This window comes from Scyliorhinus torazame, chromosome 17, assembly GCF_047496885.1.
Source record: "Scyliorhinus torazame isolate Kashiwa2021f chromosome 17, sScyTor2.1, whole genome shotgun sequence".
Lineage (NCBI taxonomy): Eukaryota > Metazoa > Chordata > Chondrichthyes > Carcharhiniformes > Scyliorhinidae > Scyliorhinus > Scyliorhinus torazame.
Window position 1 is genome coordinate 5141766 of NC_092723.1, and position 22822 is coordinate 5164587.

Here is a 22822-nt window from a genome sequence, read left to right on the forward strand (position 1 = left end):
TATGGTCACTCATCCCCAAGGGTTCTTTCACAACTCGATTGCCAACTAATCGTTTCTCATTGCACAACACCCAGTCCTTGATAAGCTGATCCCTTGTTGGTTCCTCAGAATATTGGTCCAGAAAACCATCCCGTACACACCAGAAATTCCTCCTCTGTTGCACTGAGACTAATTTGAGTCGCTCAATCTATATGCAGATTAAGGTCACCCATAATCACCGATGTTCCATTATCACACACATCTCTGATTTCCTGTCTGATGCTATTCCCGACATTACCCTGCAGTTTGGTGGTCCGTGTGCCGTCCCGACAAAAGATTTTGCCTCTTTGTGTTTTGATGAGCATTCATGAGATGAATGCCGATGGTGTACACATCAGCAGCCAATTAGAAATTGACTCAATATTAACCCGCCATTGGGGGAATTTCAACATGGTTTTAGACAGGCGGGTTTCTGACTTTTGGACAACCCTCTCACGCTGAGAGAACCAAATAATCTAATAACAGTTCTTTAAGAGAGACAGAATGCCCATGAGGGTCGACTATCAACTGGAACTGTGACTACCTGAATTATGTTGATCACTATTAACATTTGCTCATTCTTTGTAGGAATTGATGAGGGCCTTTACGACAGAGGCATTGTGTTCTGGGAAGGACAGACTCCTGCTTACAGCTGCAGTGACTGCTAATAACGTTCTTGCAAATTTAAGATACGAGATATCTGAGGTTTCCCAGTGAGTACAGGAAGATTGAATTGTATAAACTTCAGAAAAAGCTCTCGGGATTCGCTGTCGGGATTATCCACTGCGTCGGCAGCGCACCCAAGCCTGGGGATTTCCCCAGGAAACCCCATTCCCTGGCTGGTGGGACAGGGACGTACGCACCTCATTTTGCATGATTTGCTGGAACTCACCTGCTAGTCTCTAAAACAGCTGCATTGGAGATCAGACAGGCCTTTGATGAAGAGTTTGTCTAAATGATGAGCCCCTGACAACGCAGCACTCCCTCAGTACTGCAGTGAGGAGTCATGTGTGGCTCTCAAACCCAACACTTTCCGACCAAGAGGAAACTCCCGTTCTTATTGGAATTGGGAAGGTTTCTGTAATCCGAGTAAGTATAGTCAACACTCAATTATCACCATTTCAATTTTGCTTCAAAGATCCTGCAGAAATGTGGCAAGAATCAGCACATCACCAGCATTTCGCCCTCTTCCATCTGCAACATTCACAATCAGCAAACTAATGGCTACAAATAGAGGTTACAAAACACAAGTCAATGAGTTTTATTCTCTATAACCTCTGAAGGTTTTGAATATTGTTCATTTTGAATGAATTCACCCAATCATGTTCCAAGCAGCCATTTTAAATCCTATTCTTCCTCACCCAATGTTCCTCACTCTGCGGGGTGGCACAGTGGTGCAGTGGTTAGCACTGCTACCTCATGGTGCCGAGGACCCGACTTCGATCCTGGCCCCGGGTCACTGTCTGTGTGGAGTTTGCACATTCTCCCCGTGTTTGCGTGGGTTTCGCCCCCACAACCCAAAGATGTGCAGGGTAGGTGGATTGGCCACACTGAATTGCCCCTTAATTGGAAAAAAATGAATTGGGCAGTCTAAATTTATAAACAAAAAAAAAATGTTCCTCACCGAGCACCATTAAACTATCGAGGGTTCAGTCCCGGGGCCGGTTTTAATGACACTTCCTCTTGTTCTGTTTAGCTGGCAACAAGCAGCACCAGGGGAACATTTCTGAATGAAGATTCACACAAATGAACCATTTTGTCCATGTCACAGAGCCATGTTTGTTACTTTCATTCTGGTTCAGCTTTATTCTTTCTGCTCAGCTTCCTGGACCTCACATTTAGTTGGAACTGCTGGTGGGACTGGGGGGTGGGGGGTGGCATTGACCGTGGAGGATGAGGCCTCTCGACATTTCCCAATGTCTGGGAAACGATTCTCCAATCCAGTGAACACTGCCACCTGGGGGCCTCACTGAGAAATAAAGAAACTCTGCCTCGCGACCCTCGGAAACGCGAATCGCCATCGAGCGGAGAATTGGGCATCCGGCAAAAATCGAGGTTTACACCCGGGGCCAACTAAGGCACCGTGCTCCAGTCCCTCCCAGGCGGCGGAAACGAGGTTTGCGTCCCGTGCCGGATGGGAGCATGCACAACAGGCATTTCCATTTGTTTAAATGTACTTAGCGCATTAGACCCAGCGTGATCTGCGCTTCCGTGATGCTCCACTCCTCTCAGACTGAAGTCACGTGGGAGCTGTTTACGACAAACCTGCATTTGGCGCCCTGGCTGCTGAGGGGGAGGGGGAAGGTAAGTAAAGTTTGAAAAAACTGTTCACCAGGGCCGGGGTGGAGTCGCAGGGAGCCCACTCCAGGCCGTCCCTCTGGAAACCCTCAGACCCCCGGCTGACCCATCACCGGGATGGGCACGCCGTGGACGAGTCCTTCCCATTCCAGGTGGAGAGCGATGCGTCGGACTTCGCTCTGGCCGCTACACTCAACCAGGCGGGCAGGCCCGTGGCTTTCTTCTCCCGTACCCCCCATGCCTGCGAAATTCGACACTCCTCCATCGAAAATGAAGCCCAAGCCATCGTAGAAGCTGTGCGGCATTGGAGGCATTACCTGGCCGGCAGGCGATTCACTCTCCTCACTGATCAACGGTCGGTTACCTTCATGTTCAATAACACACAGCGGGGCAAGATCAAGAATGACAAGATTCTGAGGTGGAGGATCGAGCTCTCCACCTACAGCTATGATATCTTGTTTCGACCCGGGAAGCTCAATGAGCCCCCAGATGCCCTATCCTGCGGTACGTGTGCCAGCGCACAGGTAGACCGACTCCGGGCCCTCCACAACGACCTCTGTCACCCGGGGGTCACCCATTTTTTCCACTTCACCAAGGCCCGCAACCTGCCTTACTCCATCGAGGAAGTCAGGTCCGTGACCAGGGACTGCCAGATCTGCGCGGAGTGCAAACCGCACTTCTATCGGCCAGACAGAGCACATCTGGTAAAGGCCTCCAGCCCCTTTGAGCGCCTCAGCATGGACTTCAAAGGGCCCCTCCCCTCCACTGACCGTAACGTGTACTTCCTCAACATCGTTGATGAGTACTCAAGATTCCCCTTCGCCATCCCCTGCTCTGACATGACCTCTGCCTCCGTTATCAAGGCCCTGCACAGTCTTTTCACCCTGTTCGGGTTCCCCACCTACATTCACAGTGATCGGGGCTCCTCTATGAGCGATGAGTTGCGTCAGTTCCTGCTCAGCAAAGGCATCGCTTCTAGCAGGACGACCAGCTATAACCCCCGGGGAAACGGACAGGTGGAGAGGGAGAATGGGACGGTATGGAGGGCCGTCCTTCTGGCCCTATGGTTGAAAAGTCTCCCAGTCTCCTGCTGGCAGGAGGTCCTCCCCGATGTGCTCCACTCCATCCAGTCACTCCTATGTACAGCCACTAACGAGACTCCAGATGAACGTTTCCCCAGGAAGTCCACCTCCTGGGTCTCGTTCCCATCCTGGCTGACAGTCCCGGGGCCCGTCCTTCACTGGAAGCATGCGAGGAGCCATAAAACCGACCCCCTCGTCGAGAAGGTCCTGCTCCTCCTGCCAACCCCCAATATGCCTACGTGGCACATCAGGACGGGCGTCTCCCTTCGGGAATTGGTATCTGCGTGTTCCCGGGCGACCATCACCACCACCCCCCACCCTACACCACCTTTCCCCACACTTGCCCACCTCCCTCACGAGCTGACACACCCACAGGCCCACCGGTGACAAGCACCACCACCTCTGCCCATACACCGCGCCCCCCCCCCCCCCCCTCGCCGACTCAACATCTGGGTGAAGAAGAAGACAGCACGCTCCCGGACGCGCAGGTCTCGATGCCGGCATCCACACCACAGCTGGGACTGAGGCGATCACAGCGGAAGGTCAAGGCCCCTGACAGACTTGACCTTTAAGACCACTTCACCCCTGCTGGACTCTTTTTTTAAACGGGGTGAATGTGGTAAACCACGTTATTGCATTATATGCATTGTATTGCATTGTGCATGCCTTGGCTTGTCCCGGCTGGCTCCGCTTGTGGCTCCTCCCCTCAGGCTTATGTATAAAGGTGGCAAGTCTCCGCCTCCGACCCAGTTCGGGTCCAGAGGCAGGAGGCTTGCTGTCTAGTGTATTAAAGCCTCAGTTACGTTCATCACTCGTTGTGTGTTATTGATGGTGTATCAGCAGCCACCCAACGTGTGCTCCAGGGCCACCACCCATGGGACAACCTCATCGCCTCCCAACTTGCCAACTAGCTGTTGACAGCTCCGTTACTTTGTTCCGCCACCCCATACTGCCCCCAACCCCTTCCCTACTCTGCTCACTGCCCATGAGAAGATCACGTGTCAGTGTGGGAGATTCAGAAGCGATGAGGTATTCCCGCACCTCCCCTGTCGGAGGCACCAGCATGGAGCCCTTCACTTCCTCTTACCTCGTGGTGCTTGATGTCTCCCGGGATGCTCTGTGGCCCTGAGGTGAGACAGAAAGGATCTCCGGAGGGTCCACCATCTGCTTCCAGTCCTGGAGGCCCACACTCATCTGAACTCGGGTTCCAATGCCCTCAGACCTGAAGCAATGAGATTGGGCCACGTCCTCAGTGAGTGAGTCCAGGAACCCGGGGGGTGGGGGGGGGGGAGGGGAGGGGGGGTGGGGGGGCGGGGGGGGGCGGGGGGGGCAGCCTATGTGCCGTCAGCACCAATCCCGATCCTAGTGAATCGGACTCTGGCAGGAATGAGAATTGCTTGAGATGCACGTGGGCAGACTGCTCGCACCTTAGCACGTTCTGGATTGCTCCTGGAAAATCGCTCTCAACGGGAATGTACACTGTGCGCAATTCAGCCCTAACGTCAACTCTTGGGGTGCAATTCTCTAGAAGAATTTCCAAGTGCTGTCGTGAGCGGGAACTGCCGCAGGTTTTGAGCTGCAAATAACACCTCACCAGCCGATTCACTGGGACCGCACTCGCCAGCCGATTCACCGGGACCGCACTGGCCAGCCGATTCACCGGGACCCCACTGGCCAGCCGGTTCACCGGGACCGCAATCGCCAGCCGATTCACCGGGACCGCACTCGCCAGCCGATTCACCAGGACCGCAATCGCCAGCCGATTCACCGGGACCACACTGGCCAGCCGATTCACCGGGACCGCAATCGCCAGCCGATTCACCGGGACCGCACTCGCCAGCCGATTCACCGGGACCGCACTCGCCAGCCGATTCACCGGGACCGCGCTCGCCAGCCGATTCACCAGGACCGCAATCGCCAGCTAATTCACCGGGACCGCACTCGCCAGCCGATTCACCGGGACCGCACTTGCCAACCGATTCACCGGGACCGCACTTGCCAGCCGATTCACCGGGACCGCACTCGCCAGCCGATTCACCGGGACCGCACTCGCCAGCCGATTCACCGGGACCGCAATTGACAGCTAATTCACCGGGACCGCACTCGCTAGCTGATTCACCGGAACTGCATTCGCCAGCCGATTCACCGGGACTGCACTCGCCAGCCGATTCACCGGGACCGCACTGGCCAGCCGATTCACCGGGACCGCACTCACCAACCGATTCACGGGGACCGCACTCGCCAGCCGATTCACCGGGACCGCACTCGCCAACCGATTCACCGGGACCGAACTCGCCAGCCGATTCACCGGGACCGCACTCGCCAGCCGATTCACCGGGACCGCACTCGCCAGCCGATTCACCGGGACCGCACTGGCCAGCCGATTCACCGGGACCGCACCCGCCAGCCGATTCACCGGGACCGCACTCACCAGCCGATTCACCGGGACCGCACTGGCCAGCCGATTCACCGGGACCGCACTCGCCAGCCGATTCACCGGGACAGCACTCGCCAGCCGATTCACCGGGACCGCACTCGCCAGCCGATTCACCGGGACCACACTCGCCAGCCGATTCACCGGGACCGCACTCGCCAGCCGATTCACTGGGACCGCACTGGCCAGCCGATTCACCGGGACCGCACTCGCCAGCCGATTCACCGGGACCGCAGTGGCCAGCCGATTCACCGGGACCGCACTCGCCAACCGATTCACCGGGACCGCACTTGCCAGCCGATTCACCGAGACCGCACTCGCCAGCCGATTCACCGGGACCGCACTCGCCAGCCGATTCACCGGGACCGCACTTGCCAACCGATTCACCGGGACCGCACTTGCCAGCCGATTCACCGAGACCGCACTCGCCAGCCGATTCACCGGGACCGCACTCGCCAGCCGATTCACCGGGACCGCACTTGCCAACCTATTCACCGGGACCGCACTTGCCAGCCGATTCACCGGGACCGCACTCGCCAGCCGATTCACCGGGACCGCACTCGCCAGCCGATTCACCGGGACCGCACTTGCCAACCGATTCACCGGGACCGCACTTGCCAGCCGATTCACCGGGACCGCACTCGCCAGCCGATTCACCGGGACCGCACTCGCCAGCCGATTCACCAGGACCGCACTCGCCAGCCGATTCACCGGGACCGCAATTGACAGCTAATTCACCGGGACCGCACTCGCTAGCTGATTCACCGGAACTGCATTCGCCAGCCGATTCACCGGGACTGCACTCGCCAGCCGAATCACCGGGACCGCACTGGCCAGCCGATTCACCGGGACCGCACTCTCCAACCGATTCACCGGGACCGCACTCGCCAGCCGATTCACCGGGACCGCACTCGCCAACCGATTCACCGGGACCGAACTCGCCAGCCGATTCACCGGGACCGCACTCGCCAGCCGATTCACCGGGACCGCACTCGCCAGCCGATTCACCGGGACCGCACTGGCCAGCCGATTCACCGGGACCGCACCCGCCAGCCGATTCACCGGGACCGCACTCACCAGCTGATTCACCGGGACCGCACTGGCCAGCCGATTCACCGGGACCGCACCCGCCAGCCGATTCACCGGGACCGCACTCACCAGCCGATTCACCGGGACCGCACTGGCCAGCCGATTCACCGGGACCGCACTCGCCAGCCGATTCACCGGGACAGCACTCGCCAGCCGATTCACCGGGACCGCACTCACCAGCCGATTCACCGGGACCACACTCGCCAGCCGATTCACCGGGACCGCACTCGCCAGCCAATTCACTGGGACCGCACTCGCCAGCCGATTCACCGGGACCGCACTTGCCAGCCGATTCACCGGGACCGCACTCACCAGCCGATTCACCGGGACCACACTCGCCAGCCGATTCACCGGGACCACACTCGCCAGCCGATTCACCGGGACCACACTCGCCAGCCGATTCACCGGGACCGCACTCGCCAGCCGATTCACTGGGACCGCACTGGCCAGCCGATTCACCGGGACCGCACTCGCCAGCCGATTCACCGGGACCGCAGTGGCCAGCCGATTCACCGGGACCGCACTCGCCAACCGATTCACCGGGACCGCACTTGCCAGCCGATTCACCGGGACCGCACTCGCCAGCCGATTCACCGGGACCGCACTCGCCAGCCGATTCACCGGGACCGCACTTGCCAGCCGATTCGCCGAGACCGCACTCGCCAGCCGATTCACCGGGACCGCACTCGCCAGCCGATTCACCGGGACCGCACTCGCCAGCCGATTCACCAGGACAGCACTGGCCAGCCGATTCACCGGGACTGCACCCGCCAGCCGATTCACCGGGACCGCACTCACCAGCTGATTCACCGGGACTGCACTCGCCAGCCGATTCACCGGGACCGCACTGGCCAGCCGATTCACCGGGACCGCACTGGCCAGCCGATTCACCGGGACCGCACTCGCCAGCCGATTCACCGGGACCGCACTCGCCAGTCTAGCACTCCAGGGGAGGCTCCTGGACGCGGTGGAGACCAAGCGGGATGTCCTGTACCCCCATGGGTCCTGGAGGGTGAGCCACAAGGCAGCCTGTGCTGCCTGGGATGAGGTGGCGGCTGCCGTTCATTTCAACACGATGACCAAGCGGACTGGTCAGCAGTGCAGGAAGGTCAACGGCCTACAACGGTCAGCTCGAGTGAGTAGACACCCACCCCACCCACCCCACCCCCCAAGGGAGCACCCAGCCCCAATTTCCCAAGACACCCCAGCCCTCGCTCCCCCTTCCCCGTTAACCCTGCCTTCACACCCCCACCACACAACTGTGAACCACGCGCATGGCTAACAATGCTCTCTCTGTGCCTCCTCAGGAAAAGGTCTCCCACAATCGGCGGGAGAGGGATCCTGACTGGCAGTGGGATTCCAGACTTAAGAATCCTCACCTCCTTCGAGGTACAGGCCCTGGAGGTGACTGGTGTGGCCGAGGACAGAACGATCACCAACACAGAAGCTGGCGGACGCCACAGAGGTGAGAGACCAACGGCATCCACACGGAGGACCTGTCAAACCTGAGTAGTGATTGTCTTACTGACTGACCCGTCCCTCCCACTGACCACATGTCCATTCTCCCGCAGGTCTTCCAGCTGGCGGCGCCGGCGCATCCCGGGAGGCTCCCTCTCCTGCCTCCCAGGGGACCACCTCGGAGGAGGGCTCCGAGGGTGCCACCATAGTAATCGCACAGCTGTCAATCCCACCTCCACCAAAGCAGATACACACGTCTAGGTGGGACATGTTTGTGGTCCGGCACATGGGGCACAATCTGGTGAGCACCACACTGCTGCTGATGTACATCAGGTGGAGACAGGGACCCCCAGACGAGACAGCAGTCAGAGGTCGGCTGGATCCCAGGGCCCACCTGGGTCCCAGCCTATTGCTGAGCCTCTGGAAGCGGGTTACCCGGAGCTGATGGAGACATGAGGGAGGGGCCGGGACATTCAGAGGGAGATGTCAGCGTCACTCCAGCAGTTCCATAGCCACTTGGAGGTGTCCCAGAGGCTACGGGTGCAGCAGATGGCGCTGCGGATGAGTGGCACCGAGGCCAACACTGTCAGGGTGGCGACCGCAGTGGAGAGCCTGGTACATGACGTTGGCACCATGAGTGAAGGCATCGACACGATGGTGCGGACCATGGGGTGCCGCCAGGGCTGGCAGAGCCAGACGATGCACAGGCAGCCGGAGCTCGAACCAGCTGCCCCTCCATCCCAAGGCTAACCCCAGGGCCCTACGGGCACCGACCGAGGGAGGGGTGGCTGAGTGGCGGCACGGACCCAGCCCATGGAATGGCAGCAGTAGCCACCAGTATTCCCGAGTTCCACCCCTCTGACGGGGTTGCATCTCACAGCCAGCACACGGGACAGGGCAGCACAACTGTGCATGTGCCGCCAACAAGTGATCCAGGGCCCTCCAGCCCCTGAGGATGCCGCCAAGGGCATTGTAAGCAGCTGGCAGCCTCCACCTCAGATGTGCATCCTGTGGGAACACTAAGGATGTAGTGGTACAGCTAGGAAGGCCAGGCACGTTGAGGATCATTGAAGGCACCAGGGTAGGGGGGAGGGGGCGGGGGGTAGGGAGGAGTGGGGAGAGTGTGGAGTTGGGGGCTAGGGGGTTGGAGGGGGTGGCATTATCATGAATGGGGGATTGTATATTAAACACCTTTTTACACAACCATTATGATGCCTCTGTCACTTCCTTCCACAATGCGGGCTGAGCCCCGGACCCTTTGCCCACCTCTCCAGGCATCCCCTGCCCACCCCCTCCCCGTGGTGCTCACCCAGCCTCTGGCCAAGGACATGTGTCCTGTCATGGGAGTGCCCCTTTAAGAAAGGTTTTTGTCTCATCACATGGCTTCATGGATGTCATTTTGTGGGTGGAGCTGATCTGTGGCTGTGAGGTTTGTTTTACTCTTACTTTCAGTGTTGGCTGCTGTGGACTACAGACAGAGATAATAAGTGTTTTGGCCTGTCTCTCTCTCTATTTTCTTTTTCATGAGTTGCCAGAAGAAACCCATTGATTACAGCTCCCTGCTTTGATAACAGAAACGATATCGGCTGGGAGTCTGCAACACGGCGGCTAAGTGTTGATGCCGGCGCAAACACCGGAGAGCTTCACACCGGAGTCAATGAGGCTCCTGGCCCAGCGATTCCGTGGCCCCGCGCTGGAGTGCTCCACGCAGCACCGGCGCCGATACGCGGCCCTGCACTGCCGGCCGCGGGTCTGCACATGCGGCGCAGCAGCCGATTCCGCGCAGGGCCCGTGCAACGTGACGGAGCCACACAGCGGGCCGGCGCGGAAGAAGGTCGCCCCACCCCGGATCACGCGCGCCCGCCAATCGGTGGCCCCCGATCGCGGGCCTGGCCGTCGTGGAGCCCCCCCCTCCCCCCCCCCCGGAATCTGATCCTCCCACCCCCCATCCCCACCAGGACGGCCGCCGCGGCTGCGGATCCGAGCTCCCGCCGGGTGGAACCATGTTAGAACCACACCTACGGGAACCTGGCCGGTTGACCGCGGAGAATCGCCACGGGGGTCTCTTTCAACAGCCCCCGACCAGTGCCGCATCGATCGCGCGCGCAAGGCTGGCAGTGATTCTCCGGTCGCCGGAGAATCGCATCCCGGCGTCGGTCCGGCGTCGGGAGCCGTCTCGGCGTCAACTCCGATTCTCCGAGCCGGCGAGAGCTCGGAGAATCCCGGCCATAGTTTGCTTTATGAAAGGCTTTAAACCTGCTGGTGAGACGGGTTAAGAGTCCACAGGAGTCAAATGTGAAAGAGAAAGCAAAAATAGCTCACAGAGCCACAGCCCAGCTCCACCATCACAATTACATCACTGAAGCCATGTGATCAGACAAAAACCTTTCTTAAAGGGACAGTCCCAAAACACCTCCCATCAAGAAAGAAAAATAAACCACCAGCTTGAAAAATGGTTGGATTTTTCACCTTTTCACGAGCCCATTCCTAACACTTGACAATTAACATACATTTTAAAACATTAAAATAGGCAAACATTTCCAATTATACGATCCATTTTAGTTCTTTGCCTTCCACCATCGAACCTGTTTCTCAATATCACATTCGTGACAAAGCATCGGCTATCGCGTTTTCTGGTCCTGCCACATGTATAAGTTTTAAATTAAATGGCTGTAATAATAAACTCCATTGAAACAGTTGGGCATTTTTATTCTTGTATTTCTCCAAAAACATCAAGAGATTATGATCAGTATATATGCTTGTTTCAGACGAATTGCTGATAACATAAATGTTAAAATGTTGCAAAGTCAGCACCAAGCTCAAAGTCTCCTTTTCAATTGTTGGATACTTCCTCTGGTGATCATTTAAATTTTTGGAAAAATACCCAATTGGCCGCTCTATTCCTTTGTCGTCTTCTTGCAAGCGCACAGAACCTACGCCCACATCACTCACATCCATAGCAACCTTGACTGGTTTTGTGTAATTTGGGGTGGCCAACGCAGGAGCAGTGGTTAACACAGACTTCAGGCCGTCAAATGCCTGTCAATTTCCGCTGTCCACTGAAATTTGCTACGCTCCTTCAGCAAGTCCATCAGTGGAGCAGCCACACTACTAAAATCCGGCACAAACCTACGGTACAAAATACTCATGCCAAGAAATCTCATTATTTCCCTTTGTGTCGAGGGTATTGGAAACTCCCCAATAATTTTTGTTTTTCTATCCCTTGAGACCATTTGTCCATGTCCAAATGTATGGCCAAGGAATGTGACTTCAGCTTTCCCAAACTCACTTTTGGCAAGGTTTACCACCAAACCCGCCTTCTGAAGTCGATCGAATAACTCCATCAGAATCTTCAAATGTTCTTTCCATGTCTGACAAAAAATCACCAGCTTGTCTATCTACACTGCACAATTGGGTAATCCTGAAATTACTTTGTCAGTAAACGTTGAGATGTGGCTGGGGCGTTTTTCATGCCAAATGGCATACCATTGAATTGGTACATACCATTTGGAATCACAAAAGCTGAAATCTCCTTTGCCCTTTCGGGTAAAGGTGCCTGCCAGTAACTTTTAAGTAAATCCAGTTTGGAGATAAAAGCTGATTGTCCCACCTTCTCAATTCAGTCCTCCAACCGTGGGATAGGATAAGAGTCTGTTCTTGTAACTGCATTAACCTTTCTATAGGCTACACACAATCGTTGGGTACTGTCCGGTTTCGATACCAAAGGGTCATCTGGACTCGAAACGTTAGCTCTCTTCTCTCCCTACAGATGTTGCCAGACCTGCTGAGATTTTCCAGCATTTTCTCTTTGGTTTCCAATCTCATGTGCTACTCGCCACACCTCCTTTCTGTACCCTACCAGAATACCACTTGATGCACTTCTGCCTACTTTTCATCCGCCTGCATATGTAAAGGTCTCCATTTTCTTATTAAAACATCGTTTTTAAGGTAATACCATTCTGCTATACACTCAGATTCCTCTCCTGTGTATGCTTTCTAATTCATCCGTTTTAGCATTCTTTTGTAACTCCGCCAATTTTCTAGAACTAAAAATATCCGCCTCATCCTCCACATGTTCTTGTTCTTTTCCAACCATCTGGTCAAAAATCATATCTGATAATTGAACTTCAAGTTTATCTTCACTCTTTGATTTCTCCTCTTGTCTTAACCTCTGACTTTATGACCTTGATACTAGTCACTAGATATTGGTCATTCAACAATTCAGTTGTTTGACTTTCCACTGGCTTATCAACCACAGTAGGCATCACTCCCACATGCGATCCAGCTATATCATTACCCAAGATAAACTGTATTCTTGGATAAGATAGTTTCTCTATTACTCCTACCACCACTTCACCACTCTTCACCTCATATAATGGAACACTACTCCTCTCACTCTGAATTCCATATATTACCATCTTTCCTGGCAATATTCCTCCCAAACTACATAACTAGTCATCTCTTACCATCAAGGATTGACGAGCTACCATATCTCTTAAGATTTTGAATTATTTACCTACTTCTCTTGGTACACATGAGTAAACTTTGCCCATGATGTGTTGGATGTTCTGGATCACATACAGATCACCAACACTTGAAGTAGTGCAACACTATTTTATTAAAAAGGTTAACTATTTAAACATACTCTCACTGTGGGTAAATACGATTCGAGCTTTAACTAAAGACCTTTGCCTTGTCCTAACCAGTTGATGCACTCAGCACATGGTGAATGTCTGTGTTGCAGGATGTGAGCTCTGTGCTCCTAGCTAGCTGCTACTCGAATGAGCGGGAACTCTGATGCCCCCTGTCTTTATAGTGTGTGTGCTCTCACTGGTGATTGGCTGCGGTGTTGTGTGTGTTGATTGGTCCCACTGTGTGTCCATCAGTGTGTGTCTGCACCATGATATACTGGTGTATATTATGACATCCCCCTTTTATATAAAAAAACGTGTCTGCGTGACAATAAATAGTGTGTGGTGAGTGTTCCTGACTGCGTGTGTGCGAAATATTTACAGGACTATGTACATAAAACTAAGCTATTTACATGGGAAGGTGCCTGGTGGAGGAAAAACAGTGTGTCACACAAATAACAAGATGAACACTATATACAAACCACTTGAACGATTAACCGGAAGAACAGAACAGACCAGAGAGTCCATTAGTGCACAAAGTTCACAAATTAAGAGGTGGGCGATGGATTCTGGTTGACCGCCTCAAGGGCGGGTCAGGAGCCACCGGCTGAGGATCGGGCTGGACTGTGTCAGAGTGAGGCGGATGCAGAGTAACCGGAATCTCCGCATAGTCCAGGTCAGGGACAACAGGAGGGCGTGACACTGGCGGAGGATCACGTAGCGAGCGTGGAACGAGACGAAGGGCACGTCGATTACGGCGCAGAATGGAACCATCCGGTAGACGAACCAGGAACGAGCGGGGGGCCACCTGCCGAAGAACCACAGCAGTTGCAGACCAGCCACCATCCGGAAGATGGATGCGGATGTTGTCATCTGGAGCCAGAGCAGGGAGATCAGCTGCACGGGAGTCATGAGCTGCCTTGTGCTGTGCACGAGACAGTTGCATTCGTTGAAGGACCGGAACGTGGTCGAGGTCTGGGTCATGAATGGACGGCACCGTCGTCCTCAGGGTGCGACCCATGAGCAGCTGGGCTGGCGACAGGCCCGTGGACAGTGGGGCCGAGCGATAGGCCAGCAGGGCGAGGTAGAAGTCGAATCCCGCATCCGCAGCCTTGCAGAGGAGCCGTTTGACTATGTGGGCGCCCTTCTCCACTTTGCCATTGGATTGGGGGTACAGGGGACTGGATATCACATGCACAAAGTTGTACCTCCTGGCAAAGTTGGACCATTCCTGGCTTGCGAAGCAGAGGCCATTGTCCGACATCACAGTGAGTGGGACGCCGTGACGAGCAAAGGTGTCCTTACAGGCACGGATGACTGCAGACGATGTGATGTCGTGCAAACGTACCACCTCCGGGTAGTTTGAAAAATAGTCTACAATCAGAACATAATCCCTGCCCTGCCCAGCGTGTGGAACAGGTCGATGCCGACCTTGGAACAAGGGGACGTGACCAACTCATGGGGCTGTAGGGTCTCACATGGTTGGGCCGGCTGGAACCGCTGACAGGTGGGGCAGTTGAGCACTGTGTTGGCGATGTCGTCATTGATGCCGGGCCCGTACACTGCCTCTCGGGCCCGTCGGCGGCACTTCTCCACGCCAAGGTGGCCCACGTGTAGTTGTTCCAAGACAAGCTGGCGCATGCTGTGCGGGATAACAATGCGGTCCAGTTTCAGGAGAACACCATTGACTACCGCCAGATCGTCTCTGATGTTGTAGAACTGCGGGCATTGGCCCATGAACCATCCGCCTGTTAGGTGGCACATGACACGCTGTAGCTGGGGGTCAGCCGCAGTCTCGCGGCGAATTTGGACGAGGCGTTCATCCGTGGCCGGTAGATTGGAGGCCACGAAGGCCACATGGGCGTCAACCAGACGAATCCCGCTGGGTCACATGGGGTGTTGACTGCCCTGGACAGAGCGTCGGCTATGATCAGGTCTTTGCCCGGGGTATATACGAGCTGGATGTCGTATTGCCGGAGTTTGAGCAGAATGCGCTGGAGGCGTCATGTCGTTCAAGTCTTTTCGTATTATATTGACCAGCGGGCGATGGTCGGTCTCGACGGTGAATTGGGGAAGGCCGTACACATAATCATGAAACTTGACGACACCGGTCAAAAGTCCCAGGCATTCCTTTTCTGTCTGCACGTAGCGCTGTTCTGTGGGGGCCATGGCGCATTCGACCATGATGCTCTTGCGCTTTCTCATATCCTCATCACTATCCTCAGACCCTACGTTTCTCTTTGTCTCTACCAATTTTAACTGACGTTCATGTTCCATGGCCAGTTTCTGAAGTTCAAAGTCTCTCTTTTTTTATTTTTCCTCTCTCTCTTTTTATTTCTCCTTGATCTGTACCTCCCTTTCTCTCGCATTTTGTTCTGCTAGGGCTATTCGTTTTTTCCCCTTTCCTCTCTCTCCTTTTCGTTTTCCCTGATTTACACCTCCCTTTTTAATCACTTTTTGTTGTGCTTGGATTTCTTTATTTTTCCTTCATTTCAAATTCAAGCTACTTTAATTCATTTTCATTTTCAAGCTGCTTGATCTGTAATTGAATTCTTGCCATTTCCAATAATTCCGACTGTGTCTCTGACAATTTTAAATGTTCAGCAACTGCCGAATTTCCTCTTCATTTCATATTTTGTCAAGCAATGTTAACTGCAATGTTTTTGCCAAATCTAAAAGCCTCTTTTTCAGTCTCCCTTTGTAAGTTACTGATCTTCTGCACCCCCAAAAATGCCTGAGCCTCTGAAAGAGCCATTGTCCACAACACACTCCCGATTTAAACGTAAATACAACACCTGAAATGCAAACACAAATATTCTCACCCCTCAAAGTCTATAAGTTCACTAAGCCAACCCAATCACGAAAGACAGACTTTTATTCCACGAGCCCCCAATTTTGTTATGTGCCAGGGTTTAAAATATCCAAGTGTATTATGGAGTTCACCTGACGTATAACGTTTTGTTGAATTTGGCTAGGATGAACACAAGAGCCTTCACTTGAGGTGTGATTCAATTGTCTTCCTAGAGACTTTAATCAAAATAAGCTTTATTCTCGGAATTTAGTTAACATTTGCATAAGAAACCAGCAAGAATTTTTATCAATTACAAACATAAAGATACCCACAGCAACAGTAATCTATGTACAACACTTAATGAATCCCCCATTAACTGTTCCAATTCAAAAACAAAATCTCATAAACCCCTTTGCGAGGTCATGGCCCAGCACTCTGCATTCTCGCTTGAATAGGACTGGCTTTCCTGAGATTCTGACCCCATCTTACCAGCAGGTTTAAAAGCAATCTATATCTTTTGAGTTGCTAAAGCAGGTAGCTAAATCAATGCTTTTTTTCCTGGAACAACTCTTTGAAAATGAAAACATAGAAAGAGAGCAACAAGGGTTGCCCCCTCCCTCCTATGGAGGCACACTCCTGCGGAGCGTCCCCCACCCCATCCCCCCCCCGCCCCGCTGAGCATGGGGCAGCATGCCCAGCACCCCTGGGCTCTTTGCCTGTGAGCAAAGCTGGCTACTTACCTCCTCGGCTCCCCACGGAAACCCTTCTGCCAGGTTCACGTTTTTCAAAGGGAGTACTAAAGGCTGCCAGCGTGACCACTTGCTGGAGAGCCGATGAATGACGAAAGCCGCTCTCGTTAATTGTGTGGAAATTGGGCATAAGTGGTGAGAATTGGTTTCTCGCCACGCTACGGGTGAGATCCCGATTTGGCCTACGGGAGCGGGCCGGTTGCATCGCAAACTGTTTGGTGCCCAGCGCGGATCTTGTTGTTGCCCTCTCCTGCTATTCCCCGGCCTTGTTACGCTTGAGCTCACGTGTAACGAGGCCGGAAGATCACGCCCATGATCTCCTAAATGGAGAATCCTGCCCTCCGTCTTCAAGCAATGTTCTGGCTCCAAACATCAAAGATAGGATGCAAAGTTTGAACTCTGACTGGGAATCCGTAAACCATTCGCAATTAGATATAATTGACTATTGGAAATAACTGGATTGCAATGCTTCATTTCGTGTTTCCTTCAACAGATATCTGGACTTTATCTCTGTGATCTCATTAAATCTTCGAGGTGTGTGGGATGGTTTTACTGGGCACCATAGTCCCCTGTATTCTGGCTTCAAGGAACATCCCCCATACAAGCATTTTAATATTGTAAGTATGTATGCTCAAAGTATTATTTATATTATCGCTTTAATTTTTTTTACCAATATAATACAGAAAATGGTTTTTAGCTATGTAAAACCTCAATAAAGGTACCAAGCTCTATTATTTTGCAGAATTTCCTTTTGAAATACTGGAGGGAGCAAAGTGCATCAGCAGCAAAACTACTTGTTGGATTTCCAACATTTGGAATTAGCTTCACCCTTAAAACTTCCAACACAGGTCTCTTTGCTCCAATTGCTGGAAAAGGTGACCCTGGTCCAAACACCCAGAAATCTGGAATCTTGGCGTATTATGAGGTAATTATGCTGCAAATGTTATTCGGTTTCACATGATAAAGTTTCTCAAATTGATTTCAGGTGGAAGGTGATCAGGGGGAAATTGATTCACGACATTGTGGTGGAATTTCCTTGTTGGTTCTGTTAAAAACTAGAATTGCGCTTTGTTTCTGCAAAAACATGTGTATATACCGATATATATTTGTACATCTGTCCAGAATCAGATTGAAAGGGGGAAAGGAACAGGCAAGTGGTGTGAGTGTAATTTCCTGCAAACTCTCTCAGGTTTTGGTTCTCCAGAACAAATCAGTGGAATGATTATTTTTGGTCGTTGACAGCTTCATCCCCGGGTCAGACAAGAACTCTGCAGTATCATAGAATTTACAGTGGAGGGAGACCATTCGGTCCATCGAGTCTGTACCGGAGCTTGGAAAAAGCACCCACTTAAACCTACGCCTGCCCCCTCTCCCCCTAACCCAGTAACGCCACGTAATTTTGGACATGAAAAGTAGTGGGAGAACAACTGCTAGATACTGACACCAAACATCATATGAAGTTGAATTGGACTTTTTATTTAACCTTGCTTAATTAGTATGTGAATGGAGAATGGAAGGTACCGGAGTGAAGAACACCCAGTAGTTTGGTAAACTATTGGAAGTTTTTGGACTGGATGACTTCAACCCAACTTTAAGACAAAGAGCTGAACATTTAATGAGGTACAGGGTGTCCTTACTGAAAGGGTTGGTCGTGTTGGTTGCGTTCCTGAAAATTGCCACTTCCAGTGAAACACCATTCAGTGAAGCATGGGCCAGTACTCTCCAGTCGTTGCAATTCAATTTTCCCGCCGGGCGTATGTGGTGACACACCACTGTACTTCCCTAGCATTGTACATAGTTATATAATAGTTGTGTGTAACGTGGCCCTGTAATCCTGTGTATGGTACTGTGTATTGTACTGTAGCTCTGTAGAGGTTCGGTCACCCGTATGTAACCTGACCTGGCCACGGAGAGCTCCGCCTTGGCCACTCCACCGGGAGTTAAGTATAAGACCCAACTTCTGAGACCGGACCCACTTTGTCTGGGGTTGTCTGTGTCGGGTAAGCCTCCTACGTAGTGTATTAAAGCCTTGGTTAAAGTCTCACATGTCTTTGTGGTTCTTGACGCTTAGTGCATCAGCGTACAGCCCCACCAGTTGGTTTCGGGGCGGTGTGCGATGGTTGCAAGGGGAAATCCCTCTGACAATCGGCATGAAGATAGAATCCCACCGCCAGTGAAGGGCAGGCAGCTGAGAAACAGACGGCTGGAGGACTGGAGAATCCCTTCCAGGGTTTCCCATTGGAATCAATGCTAAAACCGGAGTTAGGTTTCTGAGGATGTTTGCCCAGAAAAATCAATGTAAAAATTGAAACACTCTAACATTACAGTCTGAAATACTCCACAATACAGGAAGTGACTTTAAAATTGCTGCCGTGCTTGCAGGTTCTTCAAACACATGTTGTGTACAGTACAGTGTGGAGCTGCACCGTTGTAAAGCAAAGAACTCTTTTAAAAACTGAAGTCAGACAGCAAAGCAATTTGAAAAACAAAGTTTGCAGAACATGCGCACAAGATGGTGACCCTTCTTGAATGGGGAGCATTTGGGGGGGTGGGGGTGAGGAGTAAGGGATGGGGGTGATGCGAAGGGCAGGGAGGTTGTGCCTCATCACGGCTGCCCTACGGAGGTCGTTCATCATCTTCCGACATTGCAGGTCGGTTCTCACAGTGGGGCCTATGGCGCTCACCACCTGTGCCACCTTTGCCCAGGCCTGGTTGACTTCCGCTGATGGTGGCCTCCTGCCCATCCTGGGGAATAGGCTATCCCCCCTTTCCTCCACAGCATCCAACACTGTCTCCAGCATTGCATCAGTAAATCTTGGTGCCACCTTCCTGGCTGCATTGAGTGTGTGTGGGGAATGGTGTGTGCGCAGTTCCAACTTGTCAAGCTCTCCAGTGCAAATTCTGGCCCCAGAAAATCCCATGTTGGTGCCATTTGGAATTGCATTAGTTTCACTTGGGTGTAGTGCTGGTCCGTTAACATGGGACTAGCAACCCCAATGGGAATGGGGAACACTCCCAATTCATTCCCGGCGTCAACACTTAGCTCTGTTTCTCGGCAGCGTGCCGTTGTTGGCGGTGGGATTTTCCATTCCGCCTCTGGCCAATGGGATTTCCCATTGTCACAACCCCGCGCTGCCAGGTGGACTGCCGGAAGAATGGAGAATCCTGCCGGCGGAGAATTCACCCCTTAATTTCTGTAACGGAGAATCTCGCCCTATGTTCTCCCACCGGGGGTGAATAACTTGTGATTTGCACTTAGGCTGGGAAAGGGAATCCACACGTGATTCGCCATCACTCGGCATGCACATTTATGCAGGGCTGGGATTATGTTGAGTGGGCGGCCTGATAGCAAGGTCCAGAGGCTGACAACCTCCCACACCGCAACCCAATTCCGGGCCCCAAATCCCACTGCCTCACGCCCTCCTCCTTCCCCCCCACCAACCCACCACCAGTGACAACCCCATTACAGAGGCCCCCGCCCGAGACCATCCCTATAAGAGAGACCCTCACCAGTCAGGATGGGAGCGTCAGGATGCCGTCCATCTAGTTTATTGCGCTACATCGGGAACGCCGCTACTGACAGTGAGTGGCAGAGAATCCAGCCCTATATCTGTGTGTGCATATATGTCTGCATGATATCGATTACAGAAAGTGAAAGAAATATTTTCATACTATACAGAGCTGAGCTCATTCAGAGAGTGCAATTCATCGGCCTTGTTACGCTCTCGCTCAAGAGAAATCAGGCCAGTGAATAGCGGGAGTGGGCAAAAACAAGAACTGCGCCAGGCGCCAAACAGTTTGCGATGCAACTGGCAATGCTCCCTTGAGGCAAAATCAGGACCTCAACATAGTGAGGCGAGAAACCGATTAGCACCACTTAAGCCCAATTTCCATACAATTTACAGGAGACACCCCATATCCAAATCTCCTGTCATTTGCGGCCTCCCCAGCAAGTGCTCACGGTGGCGCCGATTATTACTCCTTTTGACAAAAGTGAATCTGGCGGAAGGGTTGCTATGGGGAGCCGAGGAGGGGAGTAGCCATCTTTGCTCACAGGCAAAGAGCGGGAGTGTGCTGCGATTGCCAACTTAATTGCTCGTTGGGGGCTGAGGAACCCTCGGATCGGGGTGAGGGGTGATTCCGTAGGGGTGGGCTGTCATAGGAGGGTGGGGGGGGGCGGGTGCAGAGGAAGCAACTGGCAAGCAACCACTCACGGTGCCACCATGTCAGCCCTTAGATCATTTACCCGTTCCGAGGGCAACCCTTGACCCTGTCCGTCTGCCACACCGACCACCTATAAAACAATTAGCGAGGCCTCTGGCTGTGTGGCTGAAGGCTATTGCCGACAGGGAATTGGCAATCGTGGTTAAGTGAGCACTTCACACAATCCAAGTGGATTCCCATGGGTAGGGGCACCATGTAGTCTGTGGGAGTCATTGCCTAGCATCCCAATCACACCTTGATGCCTGGACACTGCGGGAGGCAACGCCACGCAAGCAACAGCCAACATCCGAACACACAGGGGATGGGACACAGCTCCGTGGACATGTCCATGGCTGGAGGGTGGGTGACTGCACGAGGAGGGGGAGATGCCTGGAGAGATGGGCCAAGGATTCGGAGGTCAGCCCACATTGCGGAAGAAAGTGACAGGCATCATACTCATTGTGCAAAGAGGTATTTAATGTGTTTCACAATCTCACACTCTCCCAACAGTGCCAACCCCCTCCACCCTCTCCCTCCCCTCCCCGGGACCCTCAGTGATCCTCAACATGCCTGACCCACCTAGCTCTACTGCCATGTCTAGATGTTTCCCCAGGATGCTCATCAAAAGTGGAGGCAGCCAGCTCTTCCTAAGGGCTTTGATGCCCTTGCCGGGGGTCCTTTTGGGGGCTCTGAGGCCAGAGGTGCCCAACACATTTGTCGGCAGTACATGCACAGCTGAGCCGCCCTGTCCCGTGTGCTGACTTCGAGATGCAGCCTCATCAGAGGGGTGGAACTCGGGGGAGCTGGGGCCACTCCATGGGACAAGTCCAGATTGGCACCCAGCGCCCCCTCCTCTCGGTCGGCGCCCATGGGGCCCTATGGTTCACCTTGTGGCGTAGGGTTCGACCCCGGCTACCTCTGCATCACCTGGCTCTGCCAGCCCTGGCAGCTCCCCGATGTCTGCACCATTGTGTGAACGCCCTCAGCGATGCTTCTAGGTGACTGGGACCAGCTCCGCAGTGCCTCAGCCAATCCCAGCTGAGAGAGGGACATGTCCTGCAGAACCTCATCAAGGTCAGCCTGGTATTGGGTCACATCCCCCAGTGAGTTGGACATTCTGCCTAGCCCCTCAGCAATGGCCATCACCGACTGCACGCCACTTTGGCCACCTTCACTAATGGTGCTGACAGCGGCAGCACGGTGGCACAGTGGTTAGAATTGCTGCCTCACGACGCTGAGGTCCCAGGTTCGATCCCGGCTCTGGGTCAGAGGGAGGGTTGGTGGGTCACATGGGGAGTTGGGGGGGGATGCTCTCTTGGAAGGAGTAGTGGGGGTCTTTGATATCTACTCACTCATGCAGCCCAGTGTAGGTCATTGACCTTCTTACAGCACTCAAGGCCAATCCTCCAGGTCACACTCTGCGAGCTCCCAGCACTGGCTGCCTTGTGGCTCACCCTTTGGGACAGTTGGGGGAACAGGACATCCCTCCTGGCCTTCATTGCTTTTCTTGGCCAGCTTTCCCGAATCTTTAGGCTGGTCTCCTCGGCACCATTATTGCGAGCTGGCTGGGGTTGGTTGAGCATGTGCAGCTTAAGTGCTGCTCGACCTTGTTAGCGGGGGCCTGGCGAGCACGGTACCGGTGAATCAGCTGGCGAGCACGGTGCCGGTGAATCAGCTGGCGAGCACGGTACCGGTGAACCAGCTGGCGAGCACGGTACCGACGAACCAGCTGGCGAGCACGGTACCGGTGAATCAGCTGGCGAGCACGGTGCCGGTGAATCAGCTGGCGGGCACGGTACCGGTGAATCAGCTGGCGAGCACGGTGCCGGTGAATCAGCTGGCGAGCACGGTGCCGGTGAATCAGCTGGCGAGCACGGTACCGGTGAATCAGCTGGCGAGCACGGTGCCGGTGAATCAGCTGGCGAGCACGGTACCGGTGAATCAGCTGGCGAGCACGGTACCGGTGAATCAGCTGGCGAGCACGGTACCGGTGAATCAGCTGGCGAGCACGGTGCCGGTGAATCAGCTGGCGAGCACGGTACCGACGAAACAGCTGGCGAGCACGGTAC

The 22822-nt window shown here is 53.8% G+C and overlaps 1 protein-coding gene across 1 annotated transcript in view; it reads left to right on the top strand.

Moving 5' to 3' along the window:
* Nucleotides 1-22822, top strand: part of LOC140394553 (probable chitinase 10) — a 136557-nt gene that overhangs the window by 100735 nt on the left and 13000 nt on the right. The window contains exons 17-19 of the mRNA XM_072481911.1: nt 607-731; nt 17044-17167; nt 17293-17475. Of these exons, the coding sequence (XP_072338012.1) occupies nt 607-731; nt 17044-17167; nt 17293-17475 (432 nt within the window). The remainder of the gene's footprint in view (nt 1-606; nt 732-17043; nt 17168-17292; nt 17476-22822) is intronic.